We start from the raw sequence: 22,619 nt of genomic DNA, 5'->3' as shown, positions 1-22,619 counted from the left end.
ACCGTTCATATCCATGTCGGCGGTTACGATTGTATAAGTGAGCAGTGCATCACAGCCACGGAGGAAGAAATACATTTTCGAAAAAATAAAAATAAAAAGATCGCCCGACCTGGTTTCGATCCCTTTCACGCAAAAGGAGTCTGCACTCAAAGACGTGCAGTCTGTGCGCTGCGACACCAGATATTAGTGTCATTTCAAGTAATTTATATATTGATCCATTAAGTCACATTTCTTATGTTTTCATGGGAACAGTTTGGTTTGGGATCTGAAACAACTGGTTGCCTTGAGCGGATATTTACACTTTGAAACATGTTTATAGTGATGCTTGTTCGCAACACTTTTGCCACACAATACCGACGCATTTTCGTGTGTGACTGTTTACCTGTGGAAATATACATTACTGTTTTTAATTTTGAGCCATTATTTGATCAATATTCTGTGCGGCCCTCACACCCCCCGTGATTTTCTTATTCGGCCCACTTGCTACTGAAGTTGAATAGCCCTGCTCTAAACTGTTGAACTGTCTCTGGATATTGGAATGGCACACTTCTAGTTCTACTTTTAGTTCCCTATTTATCTGTCTTTGCTGCAGAAATTCGTGAATTGCAAATTTGGGGAGTAACAAACAAAAACAAATAAAAGCTTATGTTATCTTATTTTGAAATTCTTTCCCGGAAGTACCCTTGCCATTATTGTCCCGAGCTTCACAAAGCGCCGTTTAAGATGAGCTGGCTGTTGGGCTGTCGTGAGTTCCTGTTGACGACTTTATCGGAGTGGAGCTGTCTCTAAAACCAGAGAGATTCATTCACGCCGAGTGGAAAGCACTCTGAACTAGTTTGCTGTCCACATTTCACACCCGTCGAGGTTAACTTTGAACCGTAGTAATAGTTCTACATTTGTGAAATCTACGCCGAAATGGACCCCGCCAGTCAAGGTAACTTACATGTCTTAGCTCAAAGCTAACAAGCGTATAGCTTAGCTTCAAACATCCGTCAAATGTTTGCCCGGCATCCAGAATACGGTCGTTATTGACGGATCCACCACTACCTACTTAGCTATTAACCTAATAATTCCGCTCGTGTGTGTCCCAGTTCGCTGTGTTTAAAGATCCTCAAACACGCAACAGTCGCGAGGACAGTCCGGGCCGCTGCTGGACAAGACAGAGAAGAGGGAAGCATCGTATGACTGATGTCACAAACTTCTCTCGACTATTTGACCTGATGGACTGACTTTACTTCAGCTCACAGAGAGAACAATGTCATGGTATCTTCTTGTGAGGCATGCCGAGCTGCACTCTTTGTAAACAAAAGGACCAAATTGAACTTGAAGTGCGCAGTTCGGTTTAGTTTGCTTTCCAAAGTGGACCACCAAGTAGCCTCTGCCTCCATGTGACCTGAATACGTGTTTGTCAATCTAGTCTGCTTGAATCACTCCATAGTCAGATGTGCTCAGTCACTCTCTTGACTTCCATCTTTAGCCAGAGGTTGTAGAAATACTCAGATAGTTTTCTTAATTCAAAGTAGTTTAGGGTTACCTCATGCATTTGGTCTGGTCAAAATGAAATGGGTAAATACTGCTGGGTATTTTAATATATAATCATTTATTTACAAAGCATCATATTGTTTATCGTGTCAAATGAACTTGTATGTTGTATGCAAATCTTGATCTTCAAAGTATCATCTAGTATTGACAGCTGATACATAAATGTAGTGGGGTGAAAAGCACTGTCTGCCCTGGAAGTATAAAGTAGCATCAAATGAAACTAGTACAAGTACTTTAAATGTATACTTAAATACAGTCCTTGAGTAAATGTTTCTTAGGCTACTCTCTCTCTCTCTCTCTCTCTCTCTCTCACACACACACACTTTCACACACACAAACCAAGTAAAATAAAAAAACACATCAAATTTCCGTTCTCTGATTTTGTGTACATCTCCCTCCTCAAAGCCACGAACCGTGACTTCAGATATAGGCCTGATGATGCTGCTGGACACGCTGCTTGCTAACCGCTCTAATAATAGCGTGCTTCTTTTGCATGTAGGCAGTCGTGGAATTTTAAAATGCAGAATTTAACTTCCACACTATAAGGCAACCCAGAAGTTAATCTGTACAGTGTTCTATGTCGCTTTAGTTACTTTCCACTACTGCACGTCTAGAGCTGACCAAAAGCTGCTTCTGAACGACTACATCTAGGAGGCTAAACCCTTCTGCTTAATCATTATATCACCGAGCCTGTCGATGTTTACCGTTTGTGCCACAGCTACAGTTTTTAGTTTTAAGATCCTTTGTAATGAAGTCTTTGACAAAACAAAAAAACCACATTAATAGGCTGTGAGTAACAGAGTTGGAATATGGTTGGGAGTTATGACTCATGTGATCTTGATGTATACTATAATTGTGATATGGAAAATCTTAATGCAATTCCATTAAATAATTCTAAAAGATAACTTACAAAATTATCCAATTCTATAAAGTCTATAATTCATAAAGCTATACTTGTATTAAATGTGTGGCAATGCCCACAGTTGTCTGAGGCATCCAGAGACATCTGTCCAAACAGGGTCCCAATATTTCTTCCAGACAAAATGGAGAACAATAGTGGAAACAGTTCTATCGCCTCACAATATTTATTGTCACGTTACCCACATTTAAGCTCGATGTTAGATTAAGCTTCAGTCTTCTTGAAGCATGACCAACTGGAATGGAAAAGGTCATGCCTATCCAAATCCTGCCACTACTGTTCCCTAAATAATGCTGTAAGATCTGGGAATAGGATGTTTTGTCTGCGCATGAGACTTCTCCCCAACTGATGCATTCTCACATGACACTGATGTCAGTCTTTTGAAGCCCATCCTTAAATAATACCATCAGCGGCTATCTGTGATGTGCCTTGACTTGCTTTTATGGTTCCATTTTAATGTGTCGTGATAATAATTTGGTTTCCTTATGACTAATTGGCCAAACTGTCAAACACCAACAATAGATATCAGATTTGGATGCCTTCTAAATCCATCAGTCTAGTTTACTGCATCCATATAAGCAGGAAATAGACCAGGATGCAATGCAGCAGCAACGTATTTAAGTGAGGCGTGTGGCTGTGATTACTTGTATGCCTAAGTGTTTACGGGCTAGTTGTATTGCTAGTATGTATGAATATATAAATAATAAGTGGCTATTATTCCCTATATGAAACGGAACTTGATTCTGGGGCGTACCAGAAGGCCTTCTGAGAAGTGTAGGAAATCCCTAATTTAAAGACATATCTGACAAGCAAAAGAGTATCTGAGCTTGAACTACAAATCCCAGGAAGAAATGCCTTTTCTCTGTTCTCATACGATCCTTATGGTTGTCTCTCCTTTACCGTTGCTGTTCCTGCGGGCCACGCTGAATCATTCTTGGCTGAATCAATATGCCGAGGAGGAGGAGGCGCGGTCGTATCCCTTGCCAACTTGTGTGCGGATGTTGTTGTTCTCACAGCGTCACCATCGCGAACTGCAGATATTGATAATCTTGGTCTTTTGTAGCGCTGTTATGCGTTTGACGTGTGTGTGTGTGTGTGTGTGAAGGGATATTAATGATTAATTGTCAAATAAATGTAAACACTTTAAAAAAAAAGCAGTCACATACTAGCCGGTCCTAGTGTGCAGCCAACCACCTTCACAATAAAAAGCAGGTGGCGAGTAAGACACAGAAAGTAAACGAGGTCTTGAGGAGTTGAAGCACACATCCACTGACAGACGGTTGGGACCGTCCAGGCTTCCACAGGCGGCAGCATTATGACGGTGTCCTCCGGCGAATGATGAAAGCTCAACTCACTGGCAAAGGAATGCTGTCTGGCAGATTTCTCTTTAAAATCTTGTGCTGTCAACCTTTAGTTTTAAAACATAACGGTGTCTTTTGTTCTTTTGGGGAAGTTTATTGTCATTTTTTTTGGTCCACTGTATTGTAGTGTTCCAGTTTTTAGAAAGCAAAAGGTTTAATGGATCTGAGACAGAAAGGTGTTGTGTTACTTTTCCAGAGTGCAGTTCAACTCCCGGTGCTGCTAATTGACACTTTCTCTTCCTGTCGGAGATCTCCTGCTGGCAACACTGACCTTTTCCGGGCCTTGTTTTCTGTGTGTGAGAGTGAAATGGATACTGAGAGAAGAATCATCTTAGTAAACCACTCTAAGCTTTTAACACTTCAACGTGTGTTTGTGTGTGTGTGTAGCCTTCTGCTGCCCCTCCATTTCACTGTCCCATTAACTTCTCCTATTCTTCACCTTGTCTTCTCCCTCCCTTTGTCCCATCCTCTCCCTCTATTGCTCTTGTTCCAGATATCAACCTGAACTCTCCTAACAAGGGCCTTGTTGTGGATCAAGCAGAAAGCCTTTCCGATGTGCCGGTGGAGGGAGTGGTGGAGGCGGGGCCGGTGGGGATCGCAGCCAACCCTCTTCCACCTGGCCTGATGGAGGAAGAGGCAGAGGAGCTTCGCACGGAGCTCACCAAGGTCGGCCCACATGCTGTGCAGAAGTTTGAGATCCCTCACCACAAAAGTCAGACGACAGAGAACTGCTCTATAGAGACAACAATTCCTCTGAGCAATGTTTGAATGAGATATAAATAAACCATCTTAGGTCAAATAAAATGTCATGCATGTCTGAAAATTTAAATTTGATCAACAAGCTGGAGTATTAATAGGTGTGTTAATAGTGAGCTATTTTTTTAACTTAACATTAGAAATGAAGGGTTAGTACTATTGGAATATTAGCTAACGATGCACCAACAATTCACATTTAACCCTATTTAATATAACCACTGAGAAGACTTCCGGGAGCCAAAAGAAAAAACCTGTATCCTAAAATACTTAGAGCCCAATTGCATGCACCGTGAAGGTATATGAATCTGTAGCCGTGTTCAGCGCTATGAATGGAGAGATGAACCACAGACGTGACTCCGGGGTTTCTGTTGTGTGTTTAGGTGGAGGAGGAGATCAACACCCTGCGTCAGGTTTTGTCAGCCAAAGAGAGACACGCTGTAGACCTGAAGAGGAAACTTGGCCTCAGCCCGCTCGACGAACTCAAGCAGAACTTTAGCAAGAGCTGGCAAGACGTACAGGCCTCCAACGCGTACGTATTGATCAGACCGGATTATTTGAACACAACAGATGAGACAGAAATTCACTTGAATCACTCCCTCAGTTGACATGATGTTCTCTCATAGCTAGAATAAATGGGATCGATAGATTGTCAATGCTCTCTGGAAGTTAATGTTGAAACGTGAATTGAGTGCAGAGTGACTCAAGTTCGAGCCCAAAAAACCATTTTAAAATGCATTCGGATCCTCCTGGCCCCTCAGTGGAGCCGCCACTGTATGTCGGTCTGAGAACTGCCTTCAGCCAAGTCTATGGTCGGCGTCGTGCGGCCGGTGTGAGAATGGCGTTATTTTGCGTGAAGGTGGTCACAGTGCTAGGTCGTGCACCTTTTGATTATTTGTATCTTGAGTGTCGCAAATTCTTCACTGATAAAAGCACTCTCTACATGTCTAGGAATATAGACATGGAGGGATATGCAACGCATGAATGGCTTTTGTGTAAGCTCGGAGCTTGCGCCATCTGCGAGGGTTCGTGCTCCGGTGTGTCGAGACACAGCAGTGAGATGAAAACCTCGTCTCAGCTGCAGTTGTTAAATGTCAAAAAACTGACTTGACGGTTTATCATGGTAAAGCTCTCTGGTTCTCTGATTTTTACAGTAGACGATGCCTCTTAAGTTTAGGATATGGACAGAAAACCCGAGTATCATGTTTTGGAATATAAATGATAAAAACCTGTTCAATAAGAGAATCTAATGCTCACCTTGAAACTATTCCAGCAAGATTACCGTATAATTAAAGGAGTGAAACCAACTCTGAGCACCGTCCGGTGAGATGAATGAGCACTCCCTGCATACCTTCTCTGATACTAACAGTTTCATCAGGAAGTTGCCGTCACAAAATGACTCGCCGTCTGGCGACTCATCCGGGCTCCTGAAGTCTTCTGACTGATTGACTTTAGCCGGGACAAAGCTGCTGCATTATCAGATTTAATAAACAAGCTATCAATCCGACCGTGATCACGATTGCTAATCGAGCTCGTCAGCGTTTTTCTTTCGAACACAGCAGCGGACGTTAAATGTAATGCTTTGACGTCATCAGACTCTGACAGTTGATTGTAGTTTTGAAGATGGTGAGTGATGATGAGTTGAGCCGCCGTGGTTGTTCTGCAGGAGGTGTTCACACAACCAAACCTCTTTCTGAAACGTATGATTGAGTTGATGCAGGATAAGGAGATCGTCGCTGGGCTGACTTTTAATTGATGATGAAGATGAAGCCATGCATCTGTTTACAGGGATGACTGAAGAGTCCCGTAATCCTTTATTATAACAAGTACGTCATTCGGCACGTTTGGTGGTTTGCAAACTACTATGTGGGTATTCAAAGAGTTTTATCTACTTTATTTAGCCCCCCAAACACGAGTCAGACGCGCTCCGTAGACGCATGACTTTCAGATTTTGAGCCGTCTTGGTTCAACATGTTCTACCCAGAGAGGTTGAAAGCACAACATTAGCACAGTATGTACGTCATTTACTAGAGTTAGCACTTATGCTATGCCAGCTACTGAAGGCGTCCTGGATGTTTACACGTGCTGCAGAACTGCTTTTGCTTTTTAATGATTGAGGATCAATGTTCTGCTTTAATTTTATTGTCTTCCATCAGGATTTCCAGGTGAACTTTGACACTGATCTGTATGCATAAGCACCAGTTTGACATCCTGAATGGAATAATGATGATGGCAAAAGCGTTATTAATAATATAGTAATAATAATGATCAACATTATTTTTATAGCACTTTTCATAAAACCATTTAAACATACACCATAAAAGTTTGATGTCTTGAGCAGAGTTATTTTTGTACAACTGGAATTGTCGCTGGTTCTTGCAGAACCCTGCCTTAACACTCCTGTCGCCTTTGGGTCATTTTGACCCGATTCAATGTTTCACCCTCCTGTTACCTTTATATTTACTAACATATTTTACCCTTTGGGTTCAATTTGACGCCAGCAATTAAAACCTCCAGAAAATTATTAGAATTAATATTGTTTTCCAAGTTTAAGTGTGAGGCACTTTATGTTTGTTTGTTGACTACCGAAAGAACACCGACATTAAACATTGAATGGGGTCAAATTAATCCTAAGGCGACACGAGTGTGTAATATTGATTCGGGTCAAATTGACCCTAAGGCAACACAAGGGTTAAAAGAGGGTTCTAGGATAATTGCATAATTTACGTTATTAATCCCTTACTGATTTATACGTCCATATTATCGACTGCTGTGATTTTGGGGATTTCCTGACCCTGGCTTCCTCTTCAGGCCAGCTCGATGTTCCCCTCAGCAGTGTAACACCCTCGTGTTTCTGTTTTCTAGCTATGTGAGAACTGCTGGGCGAGTGGAATGAGAGGGTTGCCCGCTTGGATCTGTGAGTCCGTGCACTGTTTGCTGCTCGCGCACCGCTGATGTCTGGGCTTCTGCGCTGTTTGCTCTCTCACGCTCTGACTTTAACACAACCTCCATCCTTCTCCGTTCTCACCTTCTAACCATGTTTGAGAACACTTGCGTTTCAACAGTTGGTGTTTAACTTCGTGTGTGCTCGGAGGACAGACCCGTCGTCTGCTCAGTCTCGCTCTGCTCCGGTTGCATGAGGCGCTGTAAAGGAATGCTTCGAAACGAGGGTCCATTAATATGCTCAACTTAATTGGAGGAACTGAATACTTTTCCATTTAATTTGTGATGTAGTATATTGCTTCGAACTGTATTAATGACTTTCAGTGCATTTTCATATTTCTGGTTTGCTTTGACCCTGTTGAGGAGCTTTTCAAGGTCGGAGGAACCTAGTTTGATTCGATATCCGTGAATCAGGGATTTGGTGTCTCTGTTCAAACCACTTCAGTCTTGAGTTAGAAAACGGATTCAACTGAGTGTTTGTTATTCACTGGCCTGTGACTCCCCTCTTCAGTGTTTGATAATCAGATTGTTTTCTGAGACGTGGCAGAAGTCGGTGCTGACATAACTATCGTCTATCCTCTTTCTTTTCTGTTGTCATATACAGATATAATATGTTATGCCTTCTTTATACCGCCGATGTGTTTTTTAGTTTTGTGTCTTTCTCTTCAGTTTCCTGTCTTCACCTCTCATTTGTCTGTTTTGACTTCCTCTCAAGAGGTCACCTGTCTCCTTTTCTTCCATCCAGAAGTGATGCTCCACGTCGTCCTGTCTACTTCTCTCCAAATCAACAGTCTTCCATGTTTAAAATGTTCTTTCTTTTTCGGACATTTATTACCAGTCCAGGCTCAAATCTGACACTGATGTGTCTGATTCAACATTTAATACACAAAGAGAAAATCAGAGGAATGTTCTTGGCTGTAAATTAAAGGGTGGAGCCAAGTGTATCGAGCAAGGTTTAGAATTAAAGGTCACGGCTTTGCTGTGGTGTAATCAGGCCACTGATGGTTATTTAGCATGGCTGACAACCTTTTAGCAACAACAGTCGTCAAGAACGACTAAATGTTTTATTCCGTTGTCTGTTGACCTAGATTGCAAAAAATGACCAGTCATGTGATTGAAAATCAGACTCCATCAAGCTACACTCGCGGTTGCCGAAGGATGTGAGTGAGGGCTTATTAGCAAAACAATTGGCACGCAATGTGAAAGCGGCAATTGTGTAATGATATAATAATCAGTGTTTAACTGATTCTCATTAGTAAGTGCCTGGATTTGAGGGATTATGAGACAATGGGCCATAGACGATGTTCAAGTGCCTTGTTGTTGATTGAAAAATGTCCTGAGCTTTAATATTATTGTATGACAACCGTCTGCCATCGTAGAGTGAATAATTAAAGCTTCCTCCTCATTAGTAATGGGTGCAATTTACAAGTGAACCACTTGGCACCAAGTAAATAAAATAAATAAGCTTCATAACCAGTAATGGACTGAAGGGGGATTGAGATTAAATCTTTTCCATGCATGTCTCACCTTTTTATTTAAACTGAGGAGATAAAGTTGTCCTAGGAGTTGGTTTGAGGGGGATATTTATTTTTACAGTGTTTCTGGATTGCTGCTTAACCCTTGTGTTGCCTTAGGGGGTTTTTTTTTTTGACGAATCAATACACCCTCCCCGCCTTTTGGGTTTTTTGACCCGATTCAATGTTTCACCCTCCTGTTACCTTTATATTTACTAACATATTTTACCCTTTGGGTTCAATTTGACGCCAGCAATTAAAACCTCCAGAAAATTATTAGAATTACTATTGTTTTCCAAGTTTAAGTGTGAGGCACTTTATGTTTCTTGAAAGAAAAAGAACACCCACAATTGATGGGGGGGGTAAAATTATCCTAAGCGGGGGAGGGTGTAATATTGATTCGGGTCAAAATGACCCTAAGGCAACACAAGGGTTAAAGAATCCAGACTATGCAGTCGGCAAGAAAAACAACATTTAGATGAATTATTCTGCCTCTGTTGCTGCGAGGTCTGAAACTAGTGGAATGTTCCATGTGGCTGCCTCCGATAAGAAGTGGATTGGCAAGCTCACTCGGCTCGTTGGCCGACAGTGACTGACACTCTTAACTTTTACACGCATCTACACGCCCTCACAAACAGCAGCAGGCGCAGGGATCTTGGTTTGGTGCCTTTGTTCTACTTCTGCACACAGAAATAGACGCTGCCCACACCCTTCTTCGTCTCGGACTTTCAGTCATGCGTTGGCTCACAGGGCCCAAATAATTGTGGATTATTACATATTTGTCTAGAGTAGCAGAAATACAGCACAGGAAATGTGTGTTTGTGTCTCACCCACGTCATGAGTACGCGCTGATGCAACCTGGTCGTGTCTGGTGACGAGACGGGCAGCGCGGAGCTGCTGCTGCACGAACAAGTGGGAGGAGAGGAATGTGATGAAGGAAGGGAGGTGAAGAGAAGGAGATGTTTAGCTCCGTAACCTGATATCTCATGTCCAGAGAGGGAGGGAGAGACATTGGTTATGAGGCGCACATATTATAATGTATATATAATTAGCTAAGCTAAAGTGGGTTATGAATTATAAATACGTTGGAGACGAGTGGGCTGCCATGAATTCTGGAGTGGGTGGAAGCACTCAGCTGTTATATTCGATTTTCCAATCGGTTAAGTGTGCTTTATTAGCATGACCGTCAAAATCGGACCACAATGTTTGCCACAGGATGTCAGGGGAAAGAGAGGTGAACCTCACCACCCAGCCAGATGTGCATTTCACCCAGAATTGTAGTTCCCTCAGAATGTAACTTCATGTATTTCCCGCTAATATCGCACTGGGACGTGTGTGTCGTGTAATGCAACACAAGCTTCTCTTTTCTATATGGTTCTGAACATGTTGGTGCAGCAGCGAGTTGGACTGCGATTCTTTCTCAAAATAAAGAGAGCGGTGGCGACGAAGAAACATCCAAATGTAAAGGAGACAAAAACCCTGTTTCTAATAATAGAATTGCTTTCCGCTGTAAAACCAATACAGCAGTTGCACGGTGACGATGTCTTGAGAGATGTGGTAACGTGACCAGGCGGTTCTGGGTGAAGTCACTGTGGCTGTGTGAGCAGCTTTGTGCTCGCCAAAGCCCGGATACAGAGAGCGGCCTTGTTTGGACCGGAGGAGAGCCGTCTCCTGGAGCTGGTCTTTGTTCATTTCTTTATTTTCAGCAGTGGTTGGTTTCTGCTCTGCATTTATAAAAGATACCTGGTCAGTCAAACAGTGGGGCAGCTTTTTATTTCTTCAGAGTAATTTTACTGTTTAACCTAAACAAACCTGTTTTTTTTAATGGAAAAGCCCCTGAAGTCATTTGAAGCCTCCACCTAAATACAGTTGAAATGTCACTGTTAAACAAAAGCAAGAGGTGTGTGTGTGTGTGTGTGTGTGTGTGTGTGTGTGTGTGTGGCTTCCTTCCTGCTCTAGTGTTGTATGGAGAAGTCAGCACAAACACACTTCCTCTCTTTTTCTAGAGCGCGTACAGGACTGACTGAACTCACTTTGTTACGGACATGAATGGGCTGATCTGGTTTGTTTATGAACCGTTTGGTGCTTGAGTTTCTCTGACTGTTTTCCCCTCTTTGGCTACATCCATGCACATACTTGTGCACTTGTAAATGTAGAATATGAATGCCTGCCGTCTACACTTTGGCATTTTAGACTTCATCAACAGTGGCTGAAATTGTTGCTTTGTACGCGTTGTGGATGTCTCGGATACGTTGGAAAACCAAGCGCCGTGCTACGTTGTTGTTTCTTCAATAGATGCCTGGTGTGTTCTCTACACATTTGTACACCGGCCGGTCTCTGTAGGAATATGAAGTCCTGTCTTAGAGCTCTGGGGGCCCTCAGAAGGCTACAATATGTTCCCCTCCATTTATGACATATTTGATGACGGGAGGAGAATCTCAAGATTGAAAGGCTTTTGCAACAAAGCACTTATTTCTCGCTCGAGGTTCAACTTTGAGAATTTGTAAGTTTTTGCCACTTGGGGAAAGGTGATTCCATAACATTACATTTAGTGGGGGGGGTGCTCACCTGTTGGGACCTTAAATAACTGCTTCTGTAATCTGGCACTATCGAGAAAATTACAGAGTGGCGGGCGGAGTTTTCAGGGGGGCGGGCCGCCACCCTGAAAGAATGGTGGGGGAAACACTGCTCTATGATTTTGTGTTGTGTATCTAATGTTGTCATTTCTCCTGTACACTCAGTTTTAAATGTTAAAAGATTTCAAAATCCAGCTGGACATTGACCAAAATCTTCAAAGAGTTGTCAGGAGTCAGTGTTGAAGCTCTCACTGTAACTATGTAGTGATCTACTGTAACTCTGTAGTGATCTACTGTAACTCTGTAGTGATCTACTGTAACTCTGTAGTGATCTACTGTCCTGCGAGTGTGTGCCTCTCACCCCGTGTGTTTCTCCTGCTGTTGTGTCTTCAGGTATCTGTCTGCCTCTGCCACTCTGGATGACATCTCCCGCTCTGAAGCGTGAGTTGACCCTTTTCTTTTTTGTGTTACCGTTTAGTCGTTGTAGATGAGCTCTGGCTTCTTAAAGTTTGGTTTGCGTTTCAGGGAGTTTATTTTTTTACTTTTTTTTGTTGACCATCCATCCTTTTTTTCGTTTGTTTTCCTTTTGCTCTTCTGAGGGTGCAAGTGGCTGTTACATTTAATGACGGTTTTCCTGCTTGGTCAGAAGACTCCCAAACATGTTTTTGAGGACAAGTTTAACATTTTGTACTTGTTTGATAAGAACCGGATGTACTGCTAAAATGTCAAGTGTTCCTTTAGTATGGAAGGTCAGCCATGTTGGTGGTGATTGGTGGTTGTGTGCGATGGTATTCAGCCACATTTAGTTTCAGATGTCTTTGTGTCCGTGCGGCTAGATCACAGCGTTATGTTCTATTGAACACTTATCTTTAACTTCACAATGCGAATCATATCATAGAGCTGCACTGAACAGTTTGAAGCTTCATTCATAACGTTGACATTCAAATTATTCTTATTAATATTATTATTACTCTAAATTACTTTCCATATTTTTTTAAATAAAAATGTTGGTGAATCATAAATCATCACCTACATTGTGCCAGATGCAAATACCTTTGATACACATGCCTGTGACTGTATTTGTGTGTGAATATTGACCATACGGGTGAATACTGCCCTTTTTTCTTTTGAGAACTTCGTGCTCTGGTCATTTGGTCTAATGTGTTCCCCTCTCTCTCTTTTTTACCCTCCCGTCCCGCCCCTCTCATTCATCTGCCTTGTTTTTCCATTTGGTTTCTTTATGCTTTATTTTTTATGTCTTCTTTCTCTTCACCGTGTTTTTCTTTTCTGTGTTTTTTGTTGTTGTTCCCACCTTCCCTCCCTTCATCCTCCTCTTTCTTCTGCAGATACAAAAAGACTCAAGAGACTCTATCCCAGGCGGGACAGAAGACCAGTGCAGCTTTAACCACAGTGGGCTCGGTCCTCAGCAGGAGACTGGGAGACATGAGGTACGACGCTGCAGAGACACTGATTAAAATACAAGAACAAATGAGCAGAGTGGACTCTGTTGAAACGGAAAGATCTCAAACCTGGATATCATACAATAGGTCTATATTTATATTGGAACAGCAAGGGGAAGCTGAAAAGAACTTGGAACATTGGAAAACATGGCCAGATAAAATATTGTATCTCTTTCATGTTTTCGGATTATCCCACACATATGTTTGTGCATCTAAATATAAAAATCCTCTCTCCAGAAATTTGGATAAACACGGTTTTAAAACTCTCAAATATTCTAACTGGGGCACTAATCCAGTTTTCTGATCTGTCTGCCATGAGCACAGATGTGGTTGACACCGGTGTTCTGGAGGATGAATGTTATGGCATGCCGCTCTTCTAGTCCAGGCTTCTTCAATTGTGCATCGATTGTGTGTATTTATTGTCGTGGGGTTGTATGAATTGCTTACCCATAGCAAAACACATTTTATTCAAAGAAAAAAATCCATATCGGTCTTACGTGTATACTTTATTACATTACATTACATTACATGTCATTTAGCAGACGCTTTTATCCAAAGCGACTTACAATAAGTGCATTTCAACCTAGAGTACATAGTCGAACAAAAAGTAGTAAAGTAAGTGCTATCTAAGTATGAAGTGCTAATCTGTGTTTCTGTTCAGATATAATTTGGGGAAAGGTGTTGTTTTCAGTCTCCGAAGATAAGATGTAGAAGACTGCTGTCTGTGGGTGCCTGGGGAGCCCCACCACTGAGGAGCCAGACAGGAGCAGCCACAGACAGAAGATATCTGATGTGCAGGAGGGCAGGAGGTCGATTGGCTTTTGTTGTTGCCGAGCGAGCGCCGCGGGTGTCTGGTGTGACCATATCCCGGATGATGTAGGGCCCGATCCGTCTAGAGAGCACGGCACGCCAGTGGTGTACATCCACACTGAGAGATGTCAGTCAGACAGGCAGGCGCGCCGTCGCCACCCGTGGTTTCGGACGGCGGAAAAGCTTGATCAGTTGGGTGCATAGCTATGGTAGTGTGGAGAAGCCATAATGCGAACAGACAGGAGCGCCAATTTGTGTGAGAGAAGAGGAGGGGACAGGGACGGCGGGCCTTGAGGAACCAGTAGTGAGAGGACAAGGATCACACAGATCCTCTCTCCAAGTTACCGTAGGGTGGGCTTTAAGGTAGGAGAGAAAAGAGCGCGTGCAGTGTTCGAGATCCCCAGGTCCTTCACGTGTCAAATGCTGCAGAAAGGTCGAGAAGGATAAGCAGCAAGGAGGGCTGCCGAGTGGCCTGCCAGAATCCAGTGTGAGTGGTCAAGGAAGGTGGTTACTAGGAGGGAAGGAGGACACTACTTGGCTCAAGAGCGCGCTCTTTTTTGGAGAGAGAAAGAAGAGAAGAAGTCTGTAGTTGCTGACTGACTTCAGACGGGTCGAGGATTTCTTCTCAGAGAGGGTTGACTCTCGCCGACAAGGAGGAAAGAGAGGGATGAAGAAGTTAGTGTTGGAGGTGATAGAAGATGGATTTGTAAAGGGAGAGCGGCGTGTAGTCTATCTTGTAGAGGAGATAGAAGAGCCCTCCGCTGATTCGATTGGCTTTTTTTTCCGCAGGGGCGCAGGGTGGCTCTCTTGCCAAGACAGTCGACAACCACGGAGCCGAGAGGATTTTAACCGGTCGTGGGTCTTAAAAGGACAACAGAGGGTGCGTGTTGGTAGTGCAGGCAGAGTGCAGAGATATGGGGGGGGTTGTCAGTACCCAGAGAGAGAGAGAGTAAGAGAGAAGGATGAGCGGGGGCGTGGTTCCAAGTTCGATAGGAGGACGCCCTAGCCGGCCCAAGAAATAATTCTTTCTCAGCCCTTTTTGACAGGGATCTGAAGCAGCTCATCTCTCTTCAAAGCTTTCAGACTGCTTTGACAAAAATGTTACTGTGACTTTTATGAAATCAAAAGTAACTCTTACAAATACCTGTCACTCGATAACTAAGTAACCGATCCACAAGCGTTTTGTGACTTTAGCTGCTTCAGTTCCTTGTCGTAAAGGGCTGTCCGCCTGAAAGGTAAACAAATGACAATATAGCATATAGTGTTTATTTTAAATGGCCTCAAACTGTTTACAATATTTTTTTAACCTTGTTTCCACTTTGTGTCCATCCCGGCATGTTTTTCAGTCCAGTTTTCCCTCCGTATCTTTAAAAGTTGTATTCTGGTGTTGTTGTATTTCCTTTTTCTAAATGTCCCCATTTTGTTCATTTAATTGGATCTCTGAAAATATTACCATCTTTTTAGGCCTCAATCAGTGACTGTTTGAATGCACACTCATATTCCACTATTATTCCGACTATGACAATATTTCGAATGTGATCTGGCAACTGGACCAACGAGCCGAGCGTTAGCAAAGCTGGCGTTGAGATGCATACCCCAAAGGAAAGCACACATTTCTGGTCGGAGGGAGAAACGCGGCGCCTGTCGAGCATTATGCAGGACGAGAATTCAACATGTTTTAGAATACGTGCACATTTTGCAATGCCGACCTTTTCGAAAAGGTGATTGAGGCAACAAAAGGCAGCGAACGTGTATTTGCACGGTCAAACAAGTTCACCACCGGTAGAAAACTTAAAAATAGATTTTGGCTCCTGCCGTTCCATTTTTCCCAAGTTTGATGTAATAAGCGACGTGTCGGGGCACCGACCGCGGTCAAACACGGCCAAGAGTGCCGTTGACGTGGGATTCACTGGCCCGGGTGACGAGGATGCGGCATGGGGTCCTTTTACGTTCATCAGAATATAATCACGGCTGCATGTAAACGGAATATTTATTTAATTTGCCATGTAACAAGCTTATTCGGAATATTGTCTTTATATTGTCGGAAAAAAGGGTGAAAACTAGAATATTTGGTCCATGTAAATGTAGTAAAGGACTCGGCGTAGCAACAAAACATGGAGATAAGAAACCAGAAGTCGTGCGTCCGTTGGACTGGTATCTTTCGCTGCTCCCCTCCCTGCTGAGAACTCAGATCTCTCGCCTGCTGTGTGTTGCTGCCGCCTACTGCTGTTGGTTTGTTTGTCATGATGATGATGATGCTTTTGGCTCACGCTCTTTCTCTCCTTGTTTTTAATTGCTGCCTTGGTTTGACTTGCAGAGCTCTACCTTTCTCTAATTCCTTTAGGTAAGACTAACACGCCCAGTTAGAACAAAAAAGAGTTTGATCACACTATTAAACTTAAAGCTTTTTTTTCCCCAACCTGCTCTATTATTTTCTTCCCCTAGATTGCCTCAATTAATTTTGCTTATATGCTTACAGCAGCATGTTGTCCTTTTGCTGTTACTTAAACAACACTGTAGTTCTTAAAATAAATTGTTGATCTGTCATTATATACGGCATCTTAGCACCATTCATATTTCATTATTGATTAACACTAAGTTTGTGTGAAATCTGCTGTCAGTTTATGACTGTGTGCTGGTTGTTTTATTGTGGTAACACTTTATATTATGGTGAATCTGTTATTTTAATGTTGTTCAATTTCCTCGAATATTTTCAGTAAATTGTTATCTAGTTATGGCCTGAGGTGTTAATTAAGTCTAATTAGTTACAGTTCTAGAAGAATTTGCTTTAAAAAAATATATATATTCAGTCCAGTTGAGTTCGACTGCTGCTTTGTCATCTCTCTGAGCAACTCCTCACACTCAACTTTCGGCCACTAAAAGTGATTTTCTTTGCCACAGATGGGCTCAGATTGTTCTAGGTGTCTGACATCACTCAGGAAAGAAGCCTACAGAGAAGTAAAACATTGCATTACAGAAAGCGTAGCTTCCATTCAAGAGATGTTCAATAACATGGCTAAATATTTAGATGTGGGTGAGTTTCCAATTCCTCCCAATATTTCAAAATGAGACTTCTCCTTGAGCAACACTCAGTTAGACACAATATTAAACAGACTAGATCGGCATATGTTGAGAAAAAAATATCAAGAAAAACTGGAAGCCATAAAATAAAGTGTTGCCAATGTTTTTTTCCTGAAATTCCAAGGACACTTGTTTGTATGTATTTCTGAGAAATTAGCACCAACCAAGAGGCTACTAGTCATCTGGGTCAGTCTTTTATTTACAGTGTTCATATGAAGCCAGTGATATGCATTTGAGAATCATGTTCTAATGTTTTTTAAGTGTGTGTGTTTCACTTTGCTTGCTTTATAACACTTGCACTTCTGTCTCCTCTCTTTAACGCTTACAAATTAGCAACTATTCCATTCGCCACTCTATAAGTATGCCCGCCATGAGGTAAAGTAACACAACCTGCTCACTGTACTGCTTCTGTTTCAATGTCAGTGTCACACATTACTTCCTGTTCCGGCTCTGATTCATATGCTGCTGTTCAAACACTATTTAGCGAGATAATCCCCACATGTTAGGACCGGTCCAATGGATGGACTGTTGGCTTGTGTTTCTTTTGTATTCTAACCTCTTATTTCTGTTCTGCAGGAACTCTGCAACCTTCAAGTCGTTTGAGGATAAAATGGGGAACCTGAAGGTGAGCAGACAGTAGGGCGAGCAGCCGGAGACCTGAGGTGACTGACCCGCTCGTCTGCACATTTTAAGTTTCCTTCTGAGGTTTACGATTGTCTGTTGACATCAACCTCAGAAATTGCAGAAGAAAATAGATATTATTGTTTTAACTGCACTGTGTATAATGGATTTCAGGACATGTTGATGGATTTTAAATGTAGTCGACGTCTCTTTTTCCCCCCGACAGGAAATGGAAACTGAGTCGGTGTAGTAATGCACGCGATCAATAACGCTCTGGTCTGTTTCCGCTCTCGTCTCCTCAGTACAAGGTTGTTGGTCCCAGAGGAAACGGGGAGGCCATCGGCTCCCCCACTGACACCACCCCCACTCAGGAGAACCCGCCTTTCTGAATGCATTCCTCCTCCTCCTCCTCCTCGCTGCCACCTTCCTCACGACCTGAGACTGTACTGTTAATCACCTCACATCGCAGAGTCTGCCCTGACCTTTGACCCTCCAGCTCACCAACTTGCCACCACTCACACTTTGCCTCAAGGCGTGCGGAGGTGAAGAGCTCGTTGGTTCGAGGCGGGATGAGCTTCTCCGTCACTGCTGGCTCCACCGCCTCCATCCTTCTGCATTGCTGCTGGAGAAAAGGGAAATGTTTTGTTGATGTCTAAACCCGAATAATTTACAGACCATGCTTTGTTACATCTCCACCCCCTGCTTCTACTTCCTCCCCAGTCAGACCACACCCCTTTTTAGTCAATCGGTCAACACTGTTGTCTCCTGCACTTTTCAGACACCTTTTTTGAACAGGTGGTTCCTGTTTCAGAAGATCACCTGGCAACAAAAAAAAGAGGCATTATTAAGATTTCAAGCTCTTAAACTAAATGGGGAACTTTACATTTATCTTTGGGATTGGGTGTTTGTTAAACTGTTGCGGCTATGCATCAAAAGGTAGGCTTCATTGTTGGGCCCCGACTCGCAGTATAGGGGCCAGGGTATCTGGAGGAGCATGTTACATGCAGACACAAGATGGCTGTTTGTACGGCTACTCTTTCTGTCTTCTTGTTTCTGACTCCCGTCATGTACTTACCCGTCACGTCACCCCAGGATCCCGATATATCCCTCAAACGGTGTACAGAGTTATCTTCACAGCTCTGCCACCTGGTGTGAACCCATGTTAGTGGGTTTACTGGTGGGGTCCAGCACATCCCACTCCTCTTAGACCTTCTACTGCTACATGCATGTGCACATTTCATCTCAGTTGTACCATACTAACCCTGCAAAGAAGACTCGTGTAACACCCTAAGAACACCCCCAGGATGTAAAAACGGGAAGAAAAGAAAAACAACCGTACACCATTTTGTATTACAAACTATTTTACACTGCTTTGCAAAATGTTTTTACATAACTTTTATCAATATGTATAAATATAGATGAGTAAATATATTGTCACTGATGCTGCCGAATAGCAGTAATCGGGTTAGGAGGTTTAAGAAAAAGCAGGGGGAGGCTAAACAAACCTAAAAAAAACAAACTATGGGCCAGTTTCACAGACGTGAGTTTTCTTCTGTACATTTTTTTTTCCCCTCTAAGTACAAGTGTGGTCTAAATTTTTTTTATTTTATTTTTATGTTTGTGAAACTGACTCATTAATGAGCTGCAGTCGCTTTGCACCCGTCTGGGCACAAGATTTATTGGATGAGAACAAACCCAATAATGAAAGTGGTTTCATGTGACTGGAGTACCGTGATGGTTTGATCTCTGCAGCAGGTTAACAACGTCAGACGACGCGTTGACATGTTTAGAAACAGTTTCTTCTCTCCCCCCCCCGCCCCGGTTCGACTGGAGTTCCCTTCCTGTTGTTGAAGTGATGGTTTGGATGTTCTGAAGTGTGTTTGTATACGTAACAAGGTACTTCAGAGAACAGATTAGTGATACGATATACTTGTGTTCACTGCTTTGCCTCTCCGATCTGGAGCCGCCACCTTGGACGAGTACCTCATACGACACGACTTCAAGAGATCTCAATGATCCTTTTAACGTTCAGATCTCAATGTGAGACGACGCTTTGCTTTCTACACTATGGGGTGGATGTCAACGCTTCTCCATCAGCCTTACTCACTTTAAATGGATCACTTATTATAATTCATGTGGTAGGACAGAAAGTAGATTTTCCTTTTTTGTTGTTGTTGTACAGACGAGTTTGATTGAAAGAAGGAAAGTTAGCATCACCACATTTAGAGTGAAGGGCCACACAATGTGTCATAAGATGTTCTCGCTGCCATTAGGAGAGACTGCTCACGATCCCTTTATGGAAACAGATGCACTCCAGTGAACACGCGGTGGATGCTACTAAATGCCCCGATCGCGAACTCGTGTTGCGTGAGGCCAAACTACAAACGCCTCTTGTACAAAGTCACTGATGCTCTTATTGTCGCGCACCTGTAGAAAACAGAAGCTCTTACAAACCACTCAGCCTCCCAAAAGATGACCGTAAACCTGAGAGCTGTGCAGGGCCGCACTTTTATCCTCAAACTGAAAACCTTTTTTTTTTCTTTTTCTTTATTGCCGCAGGTGGTTTGACATGTTACACTAATTTCCTGCCAACAAATATAATGCAGCTTGTGGAAATAATTGCCCAAATCTATCTTATGTCACTGATGACGCACTGGCGTTGTTCCAGTGTTGCCTCTCGCATTGCCAAGACTATTTTAAAATATTGCAACGACAACATGTTGCTTGTGTATCCTGCCTCAGCTTCAGCACAATGTCTCCTAATGTTAGTGTCATTGAGGCAATAGAAAAGGATCAAATATGAATTGTTATATCCCTTAACTTCTTTGGAAACATAAATGTTTTCAGCCAAATTTTCAGAGCAAGCTTCAGACTCACTCGTACGCCAACAAATTGAAAGGAACAAGGTAACAAATGTCTCTGCGACTGCTTTGCTTCAATGAACATGCATTGAATAAAACGACCTGCAGGTTATTAACGAAAGCTCCCGGCTGCTGCCAGTGTATCATAAGTGTATTCTCATGTTTTTGTTTGTGTTGATCATTTTGCTAGTTAATATATTCCTGTTAGGTGAATTGTTTGGCTTTCTTTTTGTTAGAGGAGGACATTTTGGTATTTGTAAAAAAAAAAAAATTGCCAATACTAAAATATGTGTTTCATAATCTCTATCTGCCTCTGACTCTCATGGAGTCTGACTTTCTGCTTCGTCGGGATGAGAAAAGCAGATGCACACGACAAGAAATATGAATCTCAAGTCATTTACTTCAGAATTTACTCTTAACATTTTTTTTTTTTACACTAGGCAGAGAACTTTCCACTTACTTGATGCTTTTTGTCCGTAATCTGCTCAACGTACTAGAAAAAGGTGGTTTTAGATATTGAATTAAATGACTTGACTTTTGTTCCCCCCGCAGTGCATACGTCGCCTGTTTAGAGCTGCTTTCGGTTTTGTAGTCGTGATGGATAGAAAAAAGATGACGCTCTTTTGATTTGGGTGCCAATGGGAAGTGCAGCACATCAGTGCCAGCCGCCGCGAGGCTGGAGGACAGAGTGCGTCTAGCTTTATCTCGGTCCTGGGCCTAACTGGTGTAGAATATCCAAAGGGATCTGATTTGGAAGATTATGGTGAATGAATTATTTGGTTTTCTTGTATATGTTTGGATATCAATAAAGCATTCCTTTACATTAATGCGTAGTGTTTGGTCAGTATCTTCACTCTGTCCTTTACTTCCACACAATTTACAAATCACTGTTTATCAATACTACAGTTGTGCTGGAATATAATCCTGGATTTGGTGGTTCATTAAATGTTCTCCATTTTTGCTCCGTTGACAGCCTAAAAAGATAAAATGGAATTAAGATCGTCAGTTTGATCTTATGGCCTTTTAGAGGGGTCACACATACAGGTCTGATCTGATTTTCAAGAGACTAATTGGAAACTGCATTTCCTACTAATTGAATGTTTTCAACGAAGTACCATTTCAAATTTTAGGAAACACTGAATATATGTAAGCATCTATGATACGTTAAGTTGTTAATCAAAAAGCTGCATATGGGTGTACTGTATCCCAATACATATAAGGGATTAATAAAAGGGTGTAATGCACGGTAGGATATACTTAAAATAATCACACTTTTAAAGTAAATTATATACCGTTACTAATCTAAATCTTAAGGTAAATTTAGTTGAAAAGTGTAGTTCCCTGACCGGGAATCGAACCCGGGCCGCGGCGGTGAGAACGCCGAATCCTAACCACTAGACCATCAGGTAAACGCGCTCACAGAATTCTATAGGAAAAGTCAAACGCTCTAAACAGAACTTTAATCTATATTGAGCCATTATGCATCATGCAAAAGAGAGCAATTAGAATAGTAAATAATGTCGGATATCTTGAGCACACCAATTCACTGTTCTTAAAATCACATACACTGAAACTTAGGGATATAGTAGAGTTCAAAACAGCACAAATTCTGTTCAAAGCTAAACATAATTCACTTCCTGGAAATATTCAAAAGATTTTTAGAGATAGAGAAGGAGAGTATGAACTAAGAGGGAGATGGAATTTCAAACAGCCGATTGTTCATTCAACTCTAAAAAGCATGTGCACATCTGTCTGTGGGGTGAAACAGTGGAATAGTTTAACTGATGACATCAAGGAAAGTAAGAATCTGGTGATATTCAAAAAAAAATTTAAAGACATGACTGGACAAGTACAGACGTATCAACATTGATGACGCTTCATAAGTAACGGATAATGGGGACAAGCTTTTTGTTTTTGTTTTGTTGATTGTTTTATGTATATGTAGGTATGTGTGTGTATATATGTTTATATGGGTGTGTGAATTTGTATGTATGTGTATATGTTTATGTATATATATATATATATATATATATATATAGGTATATGTAGTGGTTCTTTAAAATAAGTATTTTCATGAAAGCATAGGTTAGGGCACTTATAAGCTTGATAGCTTCAGCCTTGACCCTTTCGGTCGGCCACTTTCTTCTTTTGTTGAAATTTTGATTTTTGTATAGTATT

General features: G+C 42.1%; 1 protein-coding gene and 1 non-coding gene across 7 annotated transcripts; one reads left to right on the top strand and one right to left on the bottom strand.

Moving 5' to 3' along the window:
• Nucleotides 1–740: 740 nt before the first annotated feature.
• On the top strand, nt 741–21,268 carry tpd52l2b (tpd52 like 2b). Of its 6 annotated transcripts, none has more exons than XM_056422438.1 (9): nt 741–934; nt 4,316–4,488; nt 4,959–5,107; nt 12,002–12,049; nt 12,955–13,056; nt 16,196–16,222; nt 17,293–17,334; nt 17,536–17,584; nt 17,883–21,268. In XM_056422438.1, the coding sequence occupies exons 1-9, from the start codon at nt 916–918 to the stop codon at nt 17,967–17,969; spliced, it is 696 nt and encodes a 231-aa protein (XP_056278413.1). In that variant the 5' UTR covers nt 741–915; the 3' UTR covers nt 17,970–21,268. The 6 variants fall into 6 exon arrangements, with proteins under 6 accessions (XP_056278413.1, XP_056278417.1, XP_056278414.1 ...); XM_056422442.1 differs by having other exon boundaries at nt 17,536–17,621; nt 17,883–17,971; XM_056422439.1 differs by having other exon boundaries at nt 17,807–17,968.
• Nucleotides 21,269–21,778: 510 nt separating this feature from the next.
• trnae-cuc (transfer RNA glutamic acid (anticodon CUC)) lies at nt 21,779–21,850 on the bottom strand. Its single transcript has one exon. It is a non-coding gene; the product is annotated as a tRNA-Glu (tRNA).
• Nucleotides 21,851–22,619: the final 769 nt, after the last annotated feature.

The sequence above is a fragment of the Pseudoliparis swirei genome, chromosome 9 (genome assembly GCF_029220125.1).
Source record: "Pseudoliparis swirei isolate HS2019 ecotype Mariana Trench chromosome 9, NWPU_hadal_v1, whole genome shotgun sequence".
NCBI classification, from domain to species: Eukaryota; Metazoa; Chordata; class Actinopteri; order Perciformes; family Liparidae; genus Pseudoliparis; species Pseudoliparis swirei.
This window is presented reverse-complemented; position numbering and strand designations above follow the sequence as displayed.

What these genes read in the sequence shown, in the direction of transcription:
- tpd52l2b (XM_056422438.1), top strand. An exon ending in TTCGCACGGAGCTCACCAAG is followed by an intron (nt 4,489 to 4,958) that starts GTCGGCCCACAT and finishes TTGTGTGTTTAG; the next exon opens with GTGGAGGAGGAGATCAACAC. An exon ending in ATAAGTATGCCCGCCATGAG is followed by an intron (nt 17,335 to 17,535) that starts GTAAAGTAACAC and finishes TCTGTTCTGCAG; the next exon opens with GAACTCTGCAACCTTCAAGT.